The sequence below is a fragment of the Clavispora lusitaniae genome, assembly GCF_014636115.1.
Source record: "Clavispora lusitaniae strain FDAARGOS_655 chromosome Unknown tig00000038_pilon, whole genome shotgun sequence".
In the NCBI taxonomy this organism is placed as follows: Eukaryota; Fungi; Ascomycota; class Pichiomycetes; order Serinales; family Metschnikowiaceae; genus Clavispora; species Clavispora lusitaniae.
Genome location: NW_027093976.1, coordinates 1,567,000 through 1,587,007, shown reverse-complemented (window position 1 = coordinate 1,587,007; position 20,008 = coordinate 1,567,000). Strand labels below are relative to the sequence as shown.

At 41.6% G+C, this 20,008-nt stretch overlaps 12 protein-coding genes across 12 annotated transcripts; 3 read left to right on the top strand and 9 right to left on the bottom strand. All coding sequences in view use genetic code 12, as the record gives it.

The window, feature by feature from the left end:
• Positions 1 to 106: 106 nt before the first annotated feature.
• FOB63_001852 (uncharacterized protein) lies at positions 107 to 1,291 on the top strand (the record flags this gene model as incomplete). Its single annotated transcript, XM_002618017.2, has 1 exon — positions 107 to 1,291. One exon carries the CDS (start codon positions 107 to 109, stop codon positions 1,289 to 1,291), a length of 1,185 nt encoding a protein of 394 aa, XP_002618063.2.
• Positions 1,292 to 1,386: 95 nt separating this feature from the next.
• Positions 1,387 to 2,253, bottom strand: FOB63_001851 (S-formylglutathione hydrolase; the record flags this gene model as incomplete). Its single annotated transcript, XM_002618018.2, has 1 exon — positions 1,387 to 2,253. One exon carries the CDS (start codon positions 2,251 to 2,253, stop codon positions 1,387 to 1,389), a length of 867 nt encoding a protein of 288 aa, XP_002618064.1.
• Positions 2,254 to 2,412: 159 nt separating this feature from the next.
• Positions 2,413 to 3,990, bottom strand: FOB63_001850 (uncharacterized protein; the record flags this gene model as incomplete). Its single annotated transcript, XM_002618019.2, has 1 exon — positions 2,413 to 3,990. One exon carries the CDS (start codon positions 3,988 to 3,990, stop codon positions 2,413 to 2,415), a length of 1,578 nt encoding a protein of 525 aa, XP_002618065.2.
• A 428-nt stretch (positions 3,991 to 4,418) lies between these two features.
• PLB3 (lysophospholipase) lies at positions 4,419 to 6,326 on the bottom strand (the record flags this gene model as incomplete). Its single annotated transcript, XM_002618020.1, has 1 exon — positions 4,419 to 6,326. One exon carries the CDS (start codon positions 6,324 to 6,326, stop codon positions 4,419 to 4,421), a length of 1,908 nt encoding a protein of 635 aa, XP_002618066.1.
• A 1,377-nt stretch (positions 6,327 to 7,703) lies between these two features.
• FOB63_001848 (uncharacterized protein) lies at positions 7,704 to 8,780 on the top strand (the record flags this gene model as incomplete). Its single annotated transcript, XM_002618021.2, has 1 exon — positions 7,704 to 8,780. One exon carries the CDS (start codon positions 7,704 to 7,706, stop codon positions 8,778 to 8,780), a length of 1,077 nt encoding a protein of 358 aa, XP_002618067.2.
• Positions 8,781 to 8,895: 115 nt separating this feature from the next.
• Positions 8,896 to 11,430, bottom strand: FOB63_001847 (uncharacterized protein; the record flags this gene model as incomplete). The annotated part of the gene is made up of 1 exon (XM_002618022.2): positions 8,896 to 11,430. The coding sequence occupies one exon, from the start codon at positions 11,428 to 11,430 to the stop codon at positions 8,896 to 8,898; it is 2,535 nt and encodes an 844-aa protein (XP_002618068.2).
• A 695-nt stretch (positions 11,431 to 12,125) lies between these two features.
• RPL25 (60S ribosomal protein uL23) lies at positions 12,126 to 12,854 on the bottom strand (the record flags this gene model as incomplete). Its single annotated transcript, XM_002618023.2, has 2 exons — positions 12,126 to 12,544; positions 12,767 to 12,854. 2 exons carry the CDS (start codon positions 12,852 to 12,854, stop codon positions 12,126 to 12,128), a joined length of 507 nt encoding a protein of 168 aa, XP_002618069.2.
• A 574-nt stretch (positions 12,855 to 13,428) lies between these two features.
• On the bottom strand, positions 13,429 to 14,040 carry FOB63_001845 (mitochondrial 37S ribosomal protein YmS18; the record flags this gene model as incomplete). The annotated part of the gene is made up of 1 exon (XM_002618024.1): positions 13,429 to 14,040. One exon carries the CDS (start codon positions 14,038 to 14,040, stop codon positions 13,429 to 13,431), a length of 612 nt encoding a protein of 203 aa, XP_002618070.1.
• Positions 14,041 to 14,925: 885 nt separating this feature from the next.
• Positions 14,926 to 16,029, top strand: MCK1 (serine/threonine/tyrosine protein kinase; the record flags this gene model as incomplete). The annotated part of the gene is made up of 1 exon (XM_002618025.2): positions 14,926 to 16,029. One exon carries the CDS (start codon positions 14,926 to 14,928, stop codon positions 16,027 to 16,029), a length of 1,104 nt encoding a protein of 367 aa, XP_002618071.1.
• Positions 16,030 to 16,239: 210 nt separating this feature from the next.
• Positions 16,240 to 16,773, bottom strand: VPS68 (uncharacterized protein; the record flags this gene model as incomplete). Its single annotated transcript, XM_002618026.1, has 1 exon — positions 16,240 to 16,773. The coding sequence occupies one exon, from the start codon at positions 16,771 to 16,773 to the stop codon at positions 16,240 to 16,242; it is 534 nt and encodes a 177-aa protein (XP_002618072.1).
• Positions 16,774 to 17,022: 249 nt separating this feature from the next.
• On the bottom strand, positions 17,023 to 18,093 carry SWD3 (Swd3p; the record flags this gene model as incomplete). The annotated part of the gene is made up of 1 exon (XM_002618027.2): positions 17,023 to 18,093. The coding sequence occupies one exon, from the start codon at positions 18,091 to 18,093 to the stop codon at positions 17,023 to 17,025; it is 1,071 nt and encodes a 356-aa protein (XP_002618073.1).
• A 99-nt stretch (positions 18,094 to 18,192) lies between these two features.
• FOB63_001841 (uncharacterized protein) lies at positions 18,193 to 19,788 on the bottom strand (the record flags this gene model as incomplete). Its single annotated transcript, XM_002618028.2, has 1 exon — positions 18,193 to 19,788. One exon carries the CDS (start codon positions 19,786 to 19,788, stop codon positions 18,193 to 18,195), a length of 1,596 nt encoding a protein of 531 aa, XP_002618074.2.
• Positions 19,789 to 20,008: the final 220 nt, after the last annotated feature.

Below are 20,008 nucleotides of genomic sequence, written 5' to 3'. Positions count from 1 at the left end.
ATTGGCTCTCTGCGATCACCGATCCACTATATAAATTTTCTTTCCAATTACTATATTACATCACGGTACCCAGTACCATTATTATCTTTGAGGCAAGCATAACTATATGTGGGTTTGCAGTAGTCTTTATATAATTTACAGTGTGGTTGACGATCATGATGCGCGCACAAAACTTCTCATCGGTCTCATACGCCTTTATAGCATGGCCAACGTGAACGATATAATAAAAGCTTTTGAAGAGGCTCTAGACTGTTGGGGCCTTGTCTTTTCTGGATCGGAAGGACTAAAAACCATCCGTCCTGCTAAGGTTCAAGAGCCTTTGAAAGAGTTGGTTAAGGTCGCTAAGCTTATCAAAGCCCACACCACAAAAGTGGGTATAATATTCGAGCCATCTAAACTTGCCCAACTGTCTGATGCAGCATATACTACAGTATCAGACTTGTCCAAATCCTTCGTGCTTTACATGTCCGTTGTGGCCCAATTATCTCCAGACAAAATATCCAGTCTATTTTATAAGGAGATATTGATCAGCTCTCATACTTTGGTAAGTACTGCTGCATCGCTCACTGCTGAATTGAAGGTGTTGAATGACAAGTCGGGAAAATCAAGTGATGACAAAAATAATACAGAAGTTGATGTGAGGTTGGTTTCTGTGGGAAAAGTATGGAACGCATGTGATGAATTGGTCAAATTGGTGGAAAATGGAAACCTTAAGTTCTTGGAGAAGAAGACGAGGCTTCAGCTTTCCTTGATCGAAGATGGTCTAGATGAGTTCTCTGAATGGGCTGAAAACCCTGAAGAATTCGATCTTGTTGATCCCTTTGGTTTGGATGAGTTTTCTGAGGACGATGAAGAGGATGGAGAAGATGCAGAAGATGCCAAAGTTCCTGTTGCAGACGATGGTGAAAGCTCATCTTCTCTGGCTGCTGAAGCTACAATGCACAAGCTCTCAGGATTCAGTAAGCAATGGGTTCAAAAATTCAAATTAATCAAGCTACTCTTCTTGTCGATTAATAAATCGTTGCCGTCTATTGTCAATGGTACAGATATCGACGAAATTTACAATACCGAAAGTATCATCAGCAAAGAAGCTGATTTGCTAATTGTGGAATTGATGATGAGCCATTCTCTCACTGAAGATGTTACTGAACACTCTATTGCCGTGGATAAGGCTTGCTTTAAAATACTTTCGATTTTGAAGAAAGCAAACAAGAACAGTGACAACAAAACAAAGTGGTGCAGCTCTTGGGAAATCAAGTACAAGGAAATGCTGGAGGCAATGTACGACTAGTATAAATAGAGTAATATATACGCATTCAAGCTAACAAGGACGATGTAAGGTGAACACTATAGTTTGTGAATACTCTGGACATCATCCATAGATAGTTATTCGATCAAGCCTAGCGCTTTGGCGTGGTGCTTGGCGTGAGCTTCTGCAAAAGAACTGATGAAGAAGTACAGGTGGTCATATCCATCAACAATGTGTAAGTCCACCTTCCCTTTGTAGTCAGATCCTTTAGCTGCTTCGACAAAGTTCTCAGGTTGCAAATACTTATCCTTGGCATAGAAGCCATCCAGTGCTCCCTGATGAATTAAGATGTCAGGCTGGTGGCTCCCTTTGTATTGTGCAATCAAATGAGTAGGATCATATTCGTACCACTGTGCTTTGTCCTCACCCAAGTAGTTTCCAAAGTTCTTTTCTCCCCATGCGCAGTTCAGTGGGTTACAAATTGGCGCAAATGCACTCACGCTCTTGTACTTTCCAGGGTTTTTGAAGAATCCTGCTAAAGCACCATATCCACCCATAGAATGACCAGTAATGGAGATGTTCTCGAAGTCCAATTTTGGGAAATGAGACGCCAATTTCTCCAAAAGCTCTTTATGGACGTATGTGTACATATTGTAGTTTTCTGACCATGGCTTTTGAGTGGCATCGACATAGAAACCTGCTCCTGTGCCAAAATCGTAAGAGTCGTCCTCTCCAGCAATGTTTGCTCCTCTTGGTGAAGTGTCTGGGAACACAATAGCGAAGCCATATTTGGACGCAAAGTATTGCAAAAAGGACTTTTCAGATGCATTGTTAGGAGTACAAGTCAAGCCAGACAAGTACATCAAGACAGGAATCGCCTCAGCCTTAGAAGGTGGGACAAAGACATTGACATCCATCTTGGTTTTGGTCGAATCGGATTCATGGGACAATTTGTACAACTTGCCGTCGAATTGGGCAATTTCTGCTGTGGTGGAGAAGGACATGGTGAATATGAAGTCAATTAAGTTGGAAAATCAAATTGCAATCTAAATATTTGAGCAATTCCTTCCCTTTTGAGGGCAGAGTGCGCGCGGCATTTTTATCCTCTTTTGGTAACAAAATGCGGACCATTCAAAAACTCAAAAACCTTATCAATTATTAACTTATAAACTGTACTTACTACGTGGCTCATACGGGAAAAATAAAACTAACACCGCTGATAACAAAAATAGTGCTCCAGATACGAATATTGGTGCCGATGTAGTCAAGTCAGCAAATATAGCAATGATGGGTGCAAAGACACCCAAGACACGATTAGCTGATGCTGCGAGTCCAACTGATGTTCCTCTGATCCTAGTTGGAAATACTTCAGGGGTGTAAGCATAAAGAACACCGTACATGATGTTGGAAAAGAAGTTGAAAAAACAATTCCACACAAGGTACGAGTCTGATGTTTTCGCAGTTGTAGAACCGAAAAGAACAATGCCTGTCATTAAAAGAGAGCCTGCCAATGTTCCTTTTCTTCCAATACGAAGCTCGACTAATATTCCTGCAATTATTGCTCCAGGAAGTCCCACCACAGCGACAATCAAAGTGTTTCTGTAAGTTTTCGAAACACTCAATGCTTCGCTCGCTGAACCTTTTTGTTCCAAATATGTTGGTAAAAAGGCATTGTAGAGCGGAAAGGCAAGCCCAACAAGTGCCCAAGTCAAAATCACCAAAGTCAGAGAAATAGCTAGATCCCTAGAGCCAAAGCTTTCTCTGATGTGGGAGAAATTGTACCTCTTTATGCGATTCGCCAACAATTGATTTTCGGGCTCCAGAGAAGCGTCCAGAACAATATCATCAACTGCCTGGAGGTCCTCTAAAGTGAGATTATGATTGCTCTTGTTAATTTTCGCAATGAAATTAATGGTGTCCATAGCCTTGGCGTCATTGCCTTTTCCTAAGTAGAATGTGGGACTCTCATGTACGGGAAAAAGAAACCTTGCGGCAAACATTACCAAGGTTAACCCACCTAGTGTGAAAAGAAAGTATCTCCAACCCTTATTATTCTTTGAATTGCACACAGTTGCTGTGTCGGGACAACTGTAATTTGTGATCAAAGCCCACGACAACAACGCGGTAACGATCTGTCCCAAACTCCACCAGATAGACATAACTGTCAAAAGCCATTTCTTATTCGACGGCAATGATTCCAAAAATATTGCAGAATCTACAGGAAGATTTCCACCCACGCCAAAACTCCATAACGCACAAAAGACTCCAATTGCTGCAAATGTTGGTGAAGAACCAGCTGCAACAGAAAATACGCCCGTAAATAAAAAGGTCAAGCTGAATGCCCATTTTCTTCCAACAATGTCCGAAAGGAAGGACCAAAATGCGGCTCCACCTAGAAGTCCTAAGTTTTGAGCAAGCGTTAAGTATGGTGCGCGGTTTGGAGGCGAATGTACTTTATCCTCTTCATTTAATCGCTGCAAAATATAAGATGTTGCAGAAGGCCAGGCATTGTCCACAAACCATCCAAAGCCAGCAACTATGAAGAGTCCATACTGATAGCGCCCGAACCCAATTTCATTGATTGCACCGTTGATCAAGAGAGACTTTCTCAAGTAATTCTCACTGAAATCGGAGGAATCAAAGAGACTGCTATCAAGCTCAGCCGGTTTTTCCTGTGACTTGGTAGTCAGAACTTGTTTTGAACTCATCATCAGTGTTTGGGGGAAAGATAATGGTACCATTACTTTCCTCTTTTGTGAGTTCTATTTGATTTCGTTTTTTTTTTTCTGAGTCTGACCAGTTGCTACAAGATATCTTGACTGTCGTACTTTCTGCAGGGTCTTCGTACATGAATGCGGCGATTGCTACTTGCCCCACCTTTCGTTCCTGTATGCTCATGAATCAACCAGCTTTTATAGTCAAACAGGAAACAGGGAAGGTGCAATTGGAATATACAGCCTGGATCTTAATCTTATGCGCTCCTGCCATAGCGTAATACTTCAATCATCACAAGATGTACTTCGACATCTCTACAATCATTACAGTTACTATCACATATCATCCATAGTGCTATGTAACATTATAGCAGCCCCACAATGAACCAGTGCTTCATTGAAAGCTTTAAAAACAGAAATGTAAAATGGGGCTATCATCAAGGTTTCACGTATGATCAGAAAGAGAAACTGCTGACAACTGAGATCAAAGAAGCCAACAAAACAATTTTAAGTAAGCCATAGTTATCATCGGATCTTACCAAGGAGTAGCCGAAACTTACTGTTCTGTTTCCGTTTTCCTCTGGTCCAGAAGTGGATCCAGTGCTTGTGAAATTCACACCAGGCTCACTGGTGTCAATACTGCCATCCCAACAGTAAGTGTCGAAACACTTCTTGCACTGCTCAGATTGTTCAACACCTTGTCTTTCTTGTTCACGTCTAATGATTGCACAAGCAACACACGTGCTCCATTCCTTGTCCAAAGTCCCATTGAGTCTGGAAGCAACTTCAAAACCATTTTTTATCATTCCAAACTTCTCGTCATCCTCATATGAGAGCTTGAATGTCGATGTGTTAGAGTAGTACGTGAATGGTCTGTTGGCAGTGTAAACAATCAACGGCGAGTCATAAACAGCACTTTGGTCAGCGCCATCTGGGAGCAATGAAGTGAGGTTCTTCGCATCACAGCCAAAGAAGGTAGGTTTTGCAGTCAAATTCAAATTGATAAATGAATTGATGTCAGGAACGTGAGGGAAAATGGTAGAGTTCGCTTGTTTCAAAAACTGTCTCTCATAAGTTGCTACCATGGATGCTCCATTCGGCCAGCTTTCGTTAGTGTCAGCTGAGTTGTCGTATGCAAAGATGACGTCGAGACCTCTTTTGGGTTGGATCAAAGGGTGCAATGGAATATTTTGCAAATCTTCGCCACCATCGACCAAGTACAATGTGTCGTTTTTAACAATGCTCTCTACTGAAGCTTCGTCAGTTCCTTTAAATGGATTTGGTTCATAGATAGCAATGTCGTCCTCATCTTTTGAAACATGATCCAACAAACTGGTGATTATACTTTTGAGTGTACTAGAAAGAGAAGTAGTGTTAATCTGCAAAACAAACTGGTTGAAAAGGGAAGAGGAGGTACCCATGACAAAACCAGCGTTATCAAATCCACCAATGCAAGTATTGTTCAATGGTTTTCCGTCTTTCACTTTCGTACCCAAGTATCTGACGTCAGTGAATTGATACAAAGAAGGGTCCCAAGAACCCATCTCGAATGCATTGAATTCGAAAACTGTCGAGTTTCCACTAATGATTGTAGTACCAGGCGTTCTGCCGTCTGCAACAACAATCGGAAAAGGCATGTCATGGTTGACGAAATCATCCATATCTTGAATTTGAGACCAAAGTAAAGAATTACCATAATTAGTCAGTTCAGGGAAGAATTGATGAGACAAAGCTCTACCCCATGTGTCGGTGATGGAAAGTTCGAAGCCCGCATCCTCTTTATCTTTAACATCATCGTAGATACCATCATAATAATTATAAGCTTTGATAGGGTTCCATCCACCGTAATTGACAATAGAATGCTCCAAGTTCCAGATCTTATTTTCGTCCACAATCTCTTGTACACTCGTCCAGTTGTTCATGACCAAACTGCCCACAAGCCAGTTACCACCAGACAACCCCACTAAATATGTGGCAGATTGAAGCAAGCCACCCAAACCATGAGAGGAGGCGCCAACGGTGTTGTTGTCTAGAGCGGAAAGTTCGCCTGCTCCTGCTAACATAGCTCTATAGCCTCCTCCGGAGAATGCAATACCGATCTTGATAGATCTACCGTCCGAAGTGTTCGAAAGGAAACTTGACACATCGAAGTCGTCCAAATCAGCTTTTTGAAGGAATGATTCTAGATTCTTGTCAGTCACCTTGTTTCTTTCCTTGACCCAGGAAGACTCATCATCGGAGATTTTATCGGCAGCTCTAACCAAGCTTCCGGATGGGCAATCGACCTTAGCTGGGGCGTAATTGTTTGTGGGAGACCATGCAAGGACCCCGGCTCCAAAAAGCAAGAGTTTTTGGAACTTCATAAAGAGTAGTTTATGTTAAGTCGGAAAAAAAAAACAATGATTTTGCAATGAATATAATGACTTGACAGCCTACGGATATTAATAATGAAGACCGCTTATATCCGGGTAAATGCGAAACTAAAATAGTTCTTTAGCGGCTAAAGAAAACAACCTACATGAAGATGCTGCAAACCAGCATACTCTATGTTTTGAACCCAGTCCGATGAATTTCACTTATGTACTTAATCTTACTTGATCAAGTCATCGAAACTTTGCACGCGTGTAGCTGTAGAAAAATGGGAGAGCATTGATGTGGTATTGTATTTGTTGCAAACAATTGCTCTAGCAGCTGCGCCCTCCTTAGTCACGTTCGGATCACGGGTGTCGTAAGTTCCTTGTGTCATAACTGTTTTCAATAATACAATATTTGACAGCGTCTCTCGTGTTGCTGTATTAGCATCTACATTTCTTGTTCTCGTGTATTAAATATGACTTTCCGATAGCGAATCGGCGTATGGTGCCAGCGTGGACACCGAACATAGGAAAATGTACGTTCATGCAAGATTCCCACCTAGCGCGTAGGGTTGCTTGCTTGAAAAGTCATCAGATATGCATGACTTTGACATGCCTTTCCTCCCTCATTTGATCTTGGTCATCTTACTTTACCCTTCATAAAGCATAGAAAGAGTATTTTCTGTCGTTTATGTAGTTTCTGAAGATAGTCTCTATGAAATGTAATATGTAGGATAATGTATGTTGATGCGGGCTTCTCTTCCGTGCATAGAACTATTCGATTCTCAATTGTAGACAAATTCTAGTTGTTAAACATAGCTATTCCACCGCTAGACAGATTACTACGGTTCGAGAAGCGATTGATTTCCTAGCTTCATTATGCACTCTCTTGAATTACTTATTTTCATTTATTCGGTCTTGTTGTGATTTTCGCTTAACTATCGGCACTACCGGTAAATATCACAAATACTACATACCGCTACTGTAGGTTCCTGCGATGGGGAAACTACAAACTTCTCATTTTAAATACTTTGAATATACACGAGATACTATTTCAGTAACATTTTCACATATATTGGTCAGTATTCAAACTTTTCGGTCGAATATTCGTAATCTACAATGTTGAAGCCCGATTTTTCAACATTTTCTTTTAACTCCATGTCGCGAAAGAATGATGGACATGACAGAGAGACTGGAGACAGAAATCACACTTATACTTGGCAACGGTATCCTGAATGCTTTGCATTTTTCATCAAATGTAGATGGAAAAAATATATGATTCTCTTTAGAGGCTCTCTTGTGTATCAGATATCCATAGCTGCCGAGTATAATGTAGACGGTGTTACATGTCTGCAGTACTTTCAACACATCATTCACAAGTGAATCATGCCTCGTCTCAACTCCACGTCTGATCCAGCAATGAGTAGTGGATTTATGTCTCAGATTAGGGATTTGGCAACCAAGCAAAACGAAACGATGAATGATTTTCGAAACAGGGTATCCCTGTGGTATTTTTCCCATCCCTTGTGGAAACGAGTCCTACTAGCACTTGGAGGAATTGCGATTGCATGCGTTGGTATTCTAGCACTTATATTTCACAAACGTGTTATTAAGTTGTTGGTGGATGTATCAGATTATTGGGAAAACCTTCGTTTTGGCAGGACCATTTTATTCTTCTTGATTTTCTTCGTGGGATTTCCCCCACTCATTGGTTACTCCGCCTTGTCAATGCTATGTGGTATGGTGTTTGGTTTCCCAGGCGGCTGGCCATTATTGGCATCGGCAACAATCTTGGGGTCATTGGCATCATTCTTGGTATTCAAATACGTTCTTAGAAGTCAGGGTGAACGTTTGGTCCAGCATAATGAGAAGTTCCGAGCATTTGCAGAAATTTTGAAAGAGGATGCGTCTCTTTTCCTTCTTGTTTTGCTAAGATTGTGTCCGTTCCCTTACTCATTATCAAATGGTGCTTTAGCAGCTATTCCCAACCTCCCAGTTTCAACCTATGTGTTGGCTTCGATAATCACATCGCCAAAAATGTTCGTCCACGTCTTCGTGGGGAATACTATAAAGCATTTGGGCGACGAGGAACGTTCGTTTTCTGCTAAAGTGATTGATGTAGTGAGCATTGTGATTACAGGCTGTGCATTATCATTGGCATCATACATCATTTACAATCGAATGCAGGGTAAATTAAACTCATATCACCACGGATTGCGCTCAAACTATGACGACTTAGTGTTTGGTAATTTTAATGATGACCTAGAGTTGGATCGTTCCATGGGATTAGAAGCAGGTGACTTCGATGAAGATAATTTTTTTATTGGGGATGATGAGGAAGATACGGGTGACTCAAGACAACTTAAGGGCGCATCACCTAAAATAACATCTAAGCCCATTGAAGACGAAGACAATGGATCTTTGGGTTCATTAGGACGGCCCAAGGTAAGTAGGGATTACTGATTACAAACTGACACGAAATATAAATATTCTATGATTTATTCCTATTCCTCATTGATATATAAGACAGAGAGCCCAAAGGGCCCTGATTAGAACCTAGTTTGCGAGGAAAGGAATTTCACATGCCTTGTTGTTGTTCAAGGAACAACATTCTTGTCCTTCTTTTTTCGATCTTCTCAGACGTCAACAACCCACTTTGCTCTAAACCAGCAATGATAGTAGGGGCATCCAGCTCGCACACAATTTCATTTGCTATCAAGAAGTAATCGCTCGAAATACTCTTTTCACACTTTGAGCATTTAAGGCATGATACATGCCATTTTTGCTTCAACTCATTCTCAATACATTCTCCTTCAATACCTTGGCCACACGTTTCACATAATGTGCCATTAAGTAGGTGATAATGATGCTTGCAAAAAGCATTGTCTAGTAGAGCATAGCATGCAATGTGTTTGCTAAAGACGACCTGGCAACCACCGTATGTGCATGAGAAACACCCACGATGCCACTGGCCACTCAATTCTCCATTTCTTGAATAGATCGGCTTGCGAGATCCCCTTCCATTTACATCCACTTCATCTCCACAGACACGACATGGGCCCGTCCCAGATGCGTATACTGTGCCTGAAGCGCTCGCTCTGAAATTTGGAACTTTCATATTCATTACTGATTTTGGGAAAGCCTCAAATTCTTCAGGTGGCACGTTCTGCAGAAGTATAACCTCATCACGAAGATCATCGATATCTGTGGACAGATCAACCGAAGTATCAAATACATTTTCTGTAATGCCGTTATGTAACTTTGGAGTTTCCACGTCATACTTAAAGTTCATGTTCTTCAATTCTTCTTCAACTCGGTGGTTTTTGGGGCTCAATGGTTTGATTGTTTCAGGTGTGTTGAAGGTTTCCTCAAACGGAGATGCGTGAACCTTTGGAGTTTCTGGATAACTAGACTGAAGTTTGCGAGCTGGATTTCTTTCAGTAATGAATGGACTGCTTGCCTGATCCTGTTCATGCACACCATCAGCCTCAAAAGAGTTAAAATCATCATGCAACTCGGTGGATTCATTGAGGGGAAAGTCAGAATCCTCGTATGTATGAGACAATTTGTATTGCAAGGGTTCTTCCAAAGTCGACCCCTGGCTCGTTCTCTTCTCAGAAAAGTCCACAGAGCTACGATCAGTGGTATTTCGTACCAATTCAGATGGAATATTGTCTCCGCCATAAGTTTGTACTTGTGTAGTTTCTGCTGAAATGGACTGTTCATCTGAACTAGCAAGGCTTTCGCTAGTGTCATGGACCTGAATTTTTGGCACAACAGGTAGTTCACCGATTTCCACAGCCGAAGTGTTAGCTGTACGATATGAAGCGGATCCATCCAGGCTCTCTTGACGGGGTTTGAAAACGGAACTTCTATTTTTGAATCCATCCAATTGCCTTTGTAGCTCTGGATCAACTTCTTCTTCCCCCTCGATTGAGCCAGTGGTCTTTGAAATGATAGAGCTGACGGTCGACAACTGAGAGTATCTGAGCATCGGTTCATGGTTGGATGTCAGAAGGAATGATTGATACTCTGATTGCTCGTTGCTTTCGTCATGAGCACTTGAAGCTTCCAGTACAGTGTTGTATGGTGCCGAGGTAAACTGAAATGAGGTATTCTCCAGTGTGTTATCCGTTGTGTCATCAATCATTAACTTGGTGAGGTTTCGCAGGAGATCACCAGTGTCAGGAATGAATTGGGTATGATTAGATTCTGTTGGCCTTTTTTGATTCTTCGAAGCGTCTCTTCTCGGATCGTAACCCTTTTGATGGTCACGGTCATCGACGAAATTGTTCAAATCCATAGACAAATCTTTCGAATGGTTCAGGGAAGCCAGATGTGGAAGTTCGGCTGTACCCACACTCATAGCGCTACTGTGCTCCATCTTTTCATCGAGACCATTTGTTGAGCTAGCAGATGTGTTCGGCGTGGAAGGCTTCTCTATCATATTCTCAAATGTCTGAGAATTAGTGCTCGAAGAGCTTTCATTAGATTGCTCATGTGGGACATTCGAGTAATTGCTATAAGGTATATGCAATTGAAGCTTCTTGACGTTTCTGCTTTGAGAATTGTAATCTGTGGAATCATTGTGAGTTTCTGATTCCATAGAAGCAACGGGCTGACCACTAACGAGTGCCGGAAGAGAAATATTGCCTTCGTATGAATGATTATAAGGTTCATGAGATTTGAGGTTTTCGTTTGATGAAGTTGGGTATGGCGCAGTACTCTTCTTCCCAGTGGCAGAAACAGGAGAAAAGGGGCTTTTTCTTGCTGGAGCATAACGGTTTCTGTTTACATTGGATACATCAGTGATTGGAGAAGATGCACTTTGCGGCATAGATCTCGATGACACATTTCTAGATTTGTAAGTTCCAGGGGCAGAATCAGAAACAACTCTATGAGAATTGAAAGTACGTGAGTTTGGAGCTTCCTTTGGCAGACGCATGGAACCCTGTTCGCTATGGGAATAACCACCAAGATTCACATCAAAGCCTGCTCTTTCATAAACACCCCTGTAGCGATGTTCAACTTTCAATGGTGGAAACGGAGAATCCGTTTGGATCATTGGAGACTTCTCCCCCCGGAAGTAGTTGGGGAGACTGCGGAAGTGCATTAGCGAAGGAAAACGAGTATGGGGAAGTAAAGCTGAACGAGTCAAGAAGAGGAATGCGTGTCGCAAAATGAAACAAACGAAAGAAGCAACTTGAACCTAGGCGAATCACAGAGGAACGATATTCTTTTCAAAAGCGTGTCCGCGACACGAAATTTGAGGTCAAGCAAAAAAAATATGTGTATAAAAAACAAAAAAAAAAAAAAACACGCAAACATTATGCAAACGCGCGATACACGGTTTCCTAATACAGAGGAGGAAAAGTTAAAAACCATGATCTTATTATCTTACTGGTAATTGTACTTTAAATAGAAAGAGACCCAGAGATGAATCTCACAGACAGTCTATTTTTGAACATAGATACATGCCAGTAGACTTTCAAACCACAGTATCATTGTGATCGCGTCTCTCTTGAGCGCCGCCTGTATGTATGACGCCCAGTCTAGGAAGAAAAAAGCGCAAGAAAGGAGAGCGACACCACTGCTTCCTATTACGGACGGAAGCTAGGCCTATTAATCAGATCGATCTTTTACCCACGTTTAACATGTGACGAAAATCACAGAAACTCTTACATGCACATTCAGTTTCTTGGTGCAAGCGATATTTGGAGTCAAATAAGCGCAACGGTACTTTGAATACACATAATCGTCCGTTAATTTTATTAATTACAAAATCCTATAGTACTAAGGGCATGCAGATTAGATGTAACCGATTCTGTTGGCAACATCCAAAGCATCGTGGTCAGCAGTCAATCTGATGTAAGCCTTCTTGGTACCGTTTGGTCTGATCAAAGTGTTAACGTTTTCAACATCGACTTCGTACAATTCCTTAACAGCAGCCTTGATTTGGTGCTTGTTAGCCTTGATAGAAACTTGCAAGACCAAGGTGTTACCATCCTCAACCTTCTTGATCGCAGTCTCAGAAGCAATTGGGCTCTCAATGATCTTGTAAGCGTCCAATCTGTTGTAGTGTGGGACAGACTTTCTGGCGTATCTTGGAGATCTAGCCAACTTCAAGGTCTTTGGCAATCTGAAGGTAGTGGAAGTTCTGACCTTGACAGCCTTCTTGGAGTTGGTACCCTTCAAAGCAGATTTCTTAGCAGCAGCAGCCTTAGTGTCTGGAATAGTTAGTACATGACCTTGAGGTAAAAGAAAACGGATGACCATAAGCAAACAAAATAATAGTTTCATGAATCTCTGAGATCCCAAAGCATATGTTTTCAAACTTCTTGATGGAGGAGTATAAACCTCTTCTCGGCAAGGGATATGAATTATAGGACACCTAACAAGAACCGCTATTCATGAGAGTCGGATGTGGAGGACAGTTTGCCATATGGAACATTTCAGTTGGAATTTTACATACTTGGAGCCATCTTTGATCTTGTCTATCAGAAGTGAAAAGATTTCAAATGAGGGTATGGTGAGCATTGAAAAAATTCTGCCTGCCACCGGCATGACTGAGGGCCTGCATGCTGGCCGCGCAAAGCGTGAAACGTGGCACGTGAGAGTGTGACGTCTCCACTAGTGCACGTGATGAGAGTTAGGGTTTCGCACTCTACATTAAGACACCAAATTGATTGCAAGTCAATGCACGATTCAGTCGCACGATAAATCACATAGACGTACGATTCTCATCGTTAGTTAGACTTTAAATGCTAAAAAAATACCGATCGACAAAGGCTTGTATTACAATTTGACAGACGATTAGGACGGCAGCAATAAGACACGTCAATACGATAGTGTTCACATTCTAAGTGTAAATTAATGTAATTAACTGCGAAGTTGCATCTTGTTGATGTCGTTATTCACGAAAGTTGCGAACTCTCTTCATCTTATAGCATCACGAACAATACGGTGCTTCAGAACATAAAACAAAATATCAAGAGTAACAATAATTCATCAATGTACTACGCCGCTTCTTACAGCCAGGTTTTAGTGAGCCACCTAATTCAAAGATTTCAGCTATTTCTATTTCATTGGATACTATGTACATGCTAACTTCTTACAAACGACGCAACTTCTTCGATCTCGAACCACCGAATTTCAACTTGGTGTTATCCGTGACCCTCACAATATGTGGACGAACATTTGCACCTTCTTTACCTTGCAATGCAGAAGTAAATGCTTCTCTTCCTTTTCCGAAATCACGCAAGATCAATTCGACCTTGTCGTTAGGACCAAACAACTTCTTTTCCTCGATCATTTTGAATAAGCGGGAGCTAACCTGGTATCCAGCTTCATATTCTGCTCTATGTGCTTTTCTGAATCCCAACATACCAGCACTGACATGAAGCTTGACCTGGTGAGGTAATTGCATGTAGTAGAGAACTTTCTCATTGTAACTCAAGTGGTCATTCTTTTTCATGAAATCCAAGTCTTCCACGACTGCAACAAGGGAGCACAATGTGTTGTGTCTATGAAAAGTGGCATAAATTTTCCACATCACCACCTTTTCGTTCTTGGCGTTGGTGAGAGCTTTCGTCCTTAATGAAGAATCAACTGCACTTCTGGCCACGGCCGCGGCAGAGGAAGACGTATTCAACCATCTGGAGGCAGAAGAAAATCCGCCTAATGGTGTATGAAGCAGGCGGAGTGATCTGAGACTAGCAAACATGTTGTATATTCTGGTTCAGATATCACAGAGACAATCTATGTTACCTTTTTTTTTTCCGCTGATTGAACAGATGGTGTACTGGTGTTTATACCAAGAATTCCCACTACAGAGTTCCATAAGAGGGTATCTCCATCGGGAAGATTACTGAAGTGCATATCCATAGTAAAAATATGAAACTCAACGTGATAAGAGATCCAGGAAAGGTGATCTTCTTGTTATCCACCTATCGATGTCTAACTCGCATACGTTAAGCGCAGTCTATCCCATTGTGTTACTTGCAGAGATAAGCTCAGACTTCCATCATTTGCATGGTAGTAGGGAAGTCCCATATAGGAATTCGTATGCTGAGGACTGGTAATTTAAAATACATGAATAGAACAAATATTCGTCTCCGTCGTGGTGTACTGTGTAAGGATAAATCGCGACAGAATTTGGCTCGGCGAAGCCACACAAGAAAGAACGTCCGATGGAGAAAATTCCTCTAACACAAAGAAACATAACATAATGCCACAGCAAACCCAGCTATAGCAAACTCATTTCTTCAACCTCAATGGAACCCCAAGCAAAGGACAATGGTAGAAATTCACGTGACTACAATTCACTGTCAGCACATACTGCACAATAGCTCCCGCGGCCACGCAAACTGATAACAACCACCTTGTTCAACACATTCTCCCTCATACGTGCCAAGGCTTCAAAAGGCTTATTGCCCAACCATACCCAAATCTCATATTACTTCCCTTTTCACCAGCTGCTGCCTGAAATATCCAACATTGCCTCGCGTCCCTTCTGAGGCACCACGTATTTAAAGTCTATCGTCAATTTTTTCCCGCGAGCTTATCCGCCATTGTCAGTGGAAAACCACAAAAATTATTGAGTCTACAAATGAGTTTCAATAACGAATACATACTTGATGGCGTTGTTAATAACGAAACGTCCGAAACGAAGCGAATGTATGTGAAGGAGTACAAGAAAATCGGAGAAGGGGCATTTGGTACTGTCGTGGAAGCAAGTTTAGCAGAAGTCGATGCTAGCGGGACGCCAAAACACACTGCCTTGGGGCCCTTTGCTATCAAGAGAGTGTTAGCCCAAACTGAGTATAAATGCAGAGAATTAGAGATCTTGCGAACGGTCAACCACCCAAACATTGTTTGCTTGAAGTACTTTTTCGATAAAAGGAGCCCGCAGGATAACAAGATGTACCAGAATCTTGTGATGGAGTGCTTACCTTCCAATTTGCAGAATGAAATCAAATATTATCGCCAGTCGAAGTACACAATTCCATACCCGCATATGAAAGCTTACACTTTCCAATTGGCAAGAGCAATGCTTTATTTGCACGGTTTCAATATATCACACCGTGATATCAAACCATCAAATATATTGGTTGATCCTTCAAGCGTGAAATTGAAGATATGTGATTTTGGAAGTGCAAAACAATTGGAACCTAATCAGCCTTCCGTCAGCTACATTTGTTCAAGATACTACCGTGCCCCAGAGTTAATTGTCGGTTGTGCCATATACACCACAAAGATTGACATTTGGGGATTGGGATGTGTTATCGCGGAAATGTTTTTGGGCAAGCCTATTTTCCAGGGACAATCGTCCGAGTTACAACTCAAGGAAATATCCAAGCTTTTGGGACCACCACCTAAAACATTCTTCTTCAAAAGCAATCCGCAGTATAGAGGAAACATGTTCTCCAACAAGTTGTTCAATTGCACAATTAAAGAAAGGTTTGAACAAATTTTCTCTAATTCTCCGCCTGACGTGATTGACTTGTTGTTAAAAATTCTCGTCTATGATCCGGACATGCGAGCATCTCCAAGAACCATTTTGCTGCATCCATTTTTTGATGAGCTAAAACACGATAATTTTGTTGTTTATCCTAGAGGCGCGCTGGAGCCCATCAAGTTAGAGTTGTTTGATTTCAGTAAGTTCGAGCTAAATCTTTTGGGGTCTTCGAAGGATGAGTTTAAGCGAGCATAGGGAATTTACAGAGCTTATAGAAAAGAATTTGCTCGCTTTGGGCTTGCTAATGCTTCGGCTTGTGAATGCTGATGACATTTACAACCGAAATCGCAAACTTCTTTATTGCATCTACAATTGTATAGAACTTCGCAATATAAACGCATCGGTATGTTAATATTTGAATGGCATTTTTATTTGGCAATTTCTACTAGCGCTCAAAGCGAGCCTCTAGTTCAAAGCCAAACTGTAACTGTATTCATCCTCAATGTTTTGTGACAACCATAAAACAATACAACTCAACATGATGCATCCATTGCAGACAATATTCGAAACTCCCATGCCTAAGGTGGGAAAAGTATAGTGCTTCATCAAAAACTTCAAAATGAAAACCATGAAAGAGCCGGCCAAACCACCAGCTAGAAGCGAAAAGCCAAAGAACAAAATCACTCTAGCGGCCCAGGCATTACCGTTCCCATCCCCCATAAACAGATTTTGACCCTCGCTGAACAAGTTTGACTTCTCTATGGAGTTTACAATAAGCATTCCCAATGTTGAACAGATAAATGGGATCCAGTCCACAAATGTTACATGAACAACGGAAGCATTCACGGTTTTGGAGTAAACTGCCGAATCCACCATCGACCAGAAGCCAATAGCAAAAAGCGCCCCTGCCAAATAAATACCAAATGACCTCAACTTCTGCGACTTTGGAAGATGGAGGAGGGATGCATCGAAGCGGAAAAGGTGTCTGCTTTGTTCCATAACTGGGGAATTGGGATTTGAATGTAGAAGCTATATGATAGAGAACCATGATAGCGCCTTATGCTGAGAGGCACGGGTCTACCACACACCCCTAGTTTACTGGTCAATGCCCTTACAGTCGTAGATAAAGAGTGAGGAAGGGCTTTCCGGGTTGTTAGTTGTACTTACTCACACATACGTTCTATAGCCTGGCATTGAAGATTTTCTTCTTTCATATTAAGTATTCTAGAAAATTTTATGAACGTGCACTCAAAGCTTATCCGAGCTGTGATTTCCATTTGCAAGTTTATATTTTGGCGCTAAGGTGTAGACATCTACTTCACCCTGTAATGTACATGTAACCAACCTTTCTCCATTGTCGCATATGGCCACGTCTAAGACGGTGGAACCTGGCAATAGTTGAAAGACAATGTCCTTAGTTTGTAAATCCCAAAATAGAGCACCAGAGTTGTCCGAACCTGAAACAACAATTGGGCTTGCAGTGCAAGTTACGAAACACGTTCCGCTGTTGTACTTGCTGTTGACTGGGGAATTATTAATCCCCGTGTATGTTTTCATCACTTTATTATTCATGTAATCCCACAATCTGATTTTCCCATCCAAACTGGAGCTGAGAATGTACTTGCCATTCGGGGTCACGTTAACATAAGAGATTGGGAAGTTTACCACATCATTAGTCGAAGCGGTGGCCGTCCCATGAGTAGAGCTATTATACACCAACGTCTTCAAGCATTGACCAGTTTCTATATCGAATAGTCTCATTAAGCCGTCATAGGATGCACTGACAACCAAAGTGTCGTCTGGGGTTAAGCACACACAGCTGATAGGATCAGAGTGAGCAGCCAATGTCTTAAGGCTCTGACCACTGCTAAGGTCCCATATCACAATAGATTCGTCTGCTGCTCCACTGATTAGTAGGTTTCCTTTCGAGTTGAATTTCATCGTGGTAATGTGATACGTGTGTTTTTTCAAAATCTTTATGCTCTTCTTTTTCGCAATGGACCACAAGATGATTGTCATATCGTCTGAGCATGAAGCTAGCGTATTGCTATCAAGAGGAGAAAATGCAATATCCGAGACACCTTTGCTGTGCTCAGTAAACGTCGCAAGTAGTTTGCCCGAGTCAAATTCATAGATTCGAATCTTTCCTTTTGATGAACAAGTCGCGAGCTTGGATTTATCTGGAGAGATCTTCACAGCGTTTATCAGCTCATTCGGTACACTGATGCGGTAATTATGAGAGTAGAGTTCATCAAACGTATGCGGAGAATCAGTTTGCTTAGTGTCGCTTTTAGCTCTTTTTTGAGCAGCGTCGTCCATCACCGTGTGGAAGATGAGAGTTGCAGATCGATTTATCAATTTTCCGCGCTATCACTAGTGGACTACCCCACCGCGCTATCTATATATTGTCCTAAGAACCTAATAATTACCCATCTTGTCAAGCCACGACTCCAATAAACTGTTCTCTATTTCGTCCAAAGGATTCAATGGCGTGTTCTTCCGTGGGAAGTTTTCCGTCAACAGCGAAACTGTGTGATTCACTTGAATGTTCGATGGAATTATAGCCCGTTGCAACTGGAGCCTTAATGATGATGTCTCTGCATTTGATTGATGCTTCGTAAGTTCACGGAGATAGTACTTCAAGTACTGGCAAATTAAAATTCTTGTTTGGTTATTTTCGGAGTACTGAACGGGAGAAAACAAGTTTGCAAGTTTCTGATTCAATGTGACAAGCTCATCGTATTGAGTGGTGGAGATACTCACTTTCAGCTCAAGCTTAGCAAACACACGGTTTAGAAGCTTGATGTGCTCTAACTTCAATGCTTTATTTGTTTGCGGGAGTTCATTCTTATAGTTCATTGATCCACTTGAAGGAGTTGGGGATACATCATTTTCATGTAATGCAGTTGACAGAAGGACGTCTGGGTTGTTCAAAACTGGTACATCCTGAATGGTGCTAAAATCAAAATTGATTGTATTTGCTTTCTGTTTTCCTCCTTCGCTTCCCTCTGCGTCCTGCCATTTTTGCTGGTTGGAAGCAATCTCAGTAGGGACATAAAAGCGCTGCGTTTTTGGCTGATGGTTTTCTTGCGCCCAAACCAACTTACGCGTTATAAGGCGTTTAAGTAGGACTTTCTTAGAGTCGTTCTCCAATCGCGTAGACTGGGTGATGAATTTATGCTTGAGAAGTTTTGAGGCAGAAGGTCTATTTGCAGGGTCAACCACAAAACATCTCTTTAAGAAATCTTTCAATAAGTCTGACATATTATCTAGATTGAGCATACGAAGGAAGTCATCGTCGCTTCTGCACGCAGATATTCGTCGTAGAGCTGCCATGGGTGCAAGTTCATTTTGCAAAGGCGGCTTTTCTGTTCTTAATTCATAGATGCAACAGCCTAAAGACCAGATATCAGCCTTGTAGCTGTGCCCGCCATTATTACTCAAGATGATTTCTGGGGCCATCCAATAAGGTGTTCCGACGGTTGTATTTCTTCGAGAAAAATTGGAGTAGAGTTGAGTCGATACACCAAAATCTGTGAGTTTCACTTCACCCTCTTGACTCAATAAAATATTCTGAGACTTCAAATCGCGATGTATTTTCCCCTGATCATGTAAATAATTTAAAGCTAGTAAAATTTGATGGGAAATAACACTGATTGTCATTTCATCAGTGATTGGGCCTGGCCGCAAGATTTCAAATAAGGAACCACCATTCACATATTCCATGATAACCCATAGTTTGTAGCCCTTCACAAAACAGCCCATGTATCTCGTTATTTGTGGAATACGACACTCAGACAAGATCTGGATTTCTTTATTCACTTCAAAAAGGTCCGCCAGCTCATTCTCCAAATCGATTTGTTTAATTGCCACTTCCTGACCGGTAGCCTTTATTATTCCTCGAAAAACAACACCAAAGGCCCCTCTACCCACTTCTTCGCACACTTCTAACTCATCCAGACCCTGAATTCTTTCCATTGCCTGGAGCGCTAAGGAAACAAGAACGTTCTGCATGAGAGAGTATACATTATGTTGCTACCATTGATAGGTCACGAGACAATTTCGAGTTAAGACTTTTCCTTAATTCAGCCTTTGGAAAGTTGTCCCAAAGCTTGTAAGGATCCCTGACGTGCTAACAGATTTAAATTTGTAACCTCCCTTTGAATTCTCGTAGATTTTAGTATTCTTGCTCTGGAACTTGAAGCTAGATTGTGCACTCCCGCGATGTATCTCA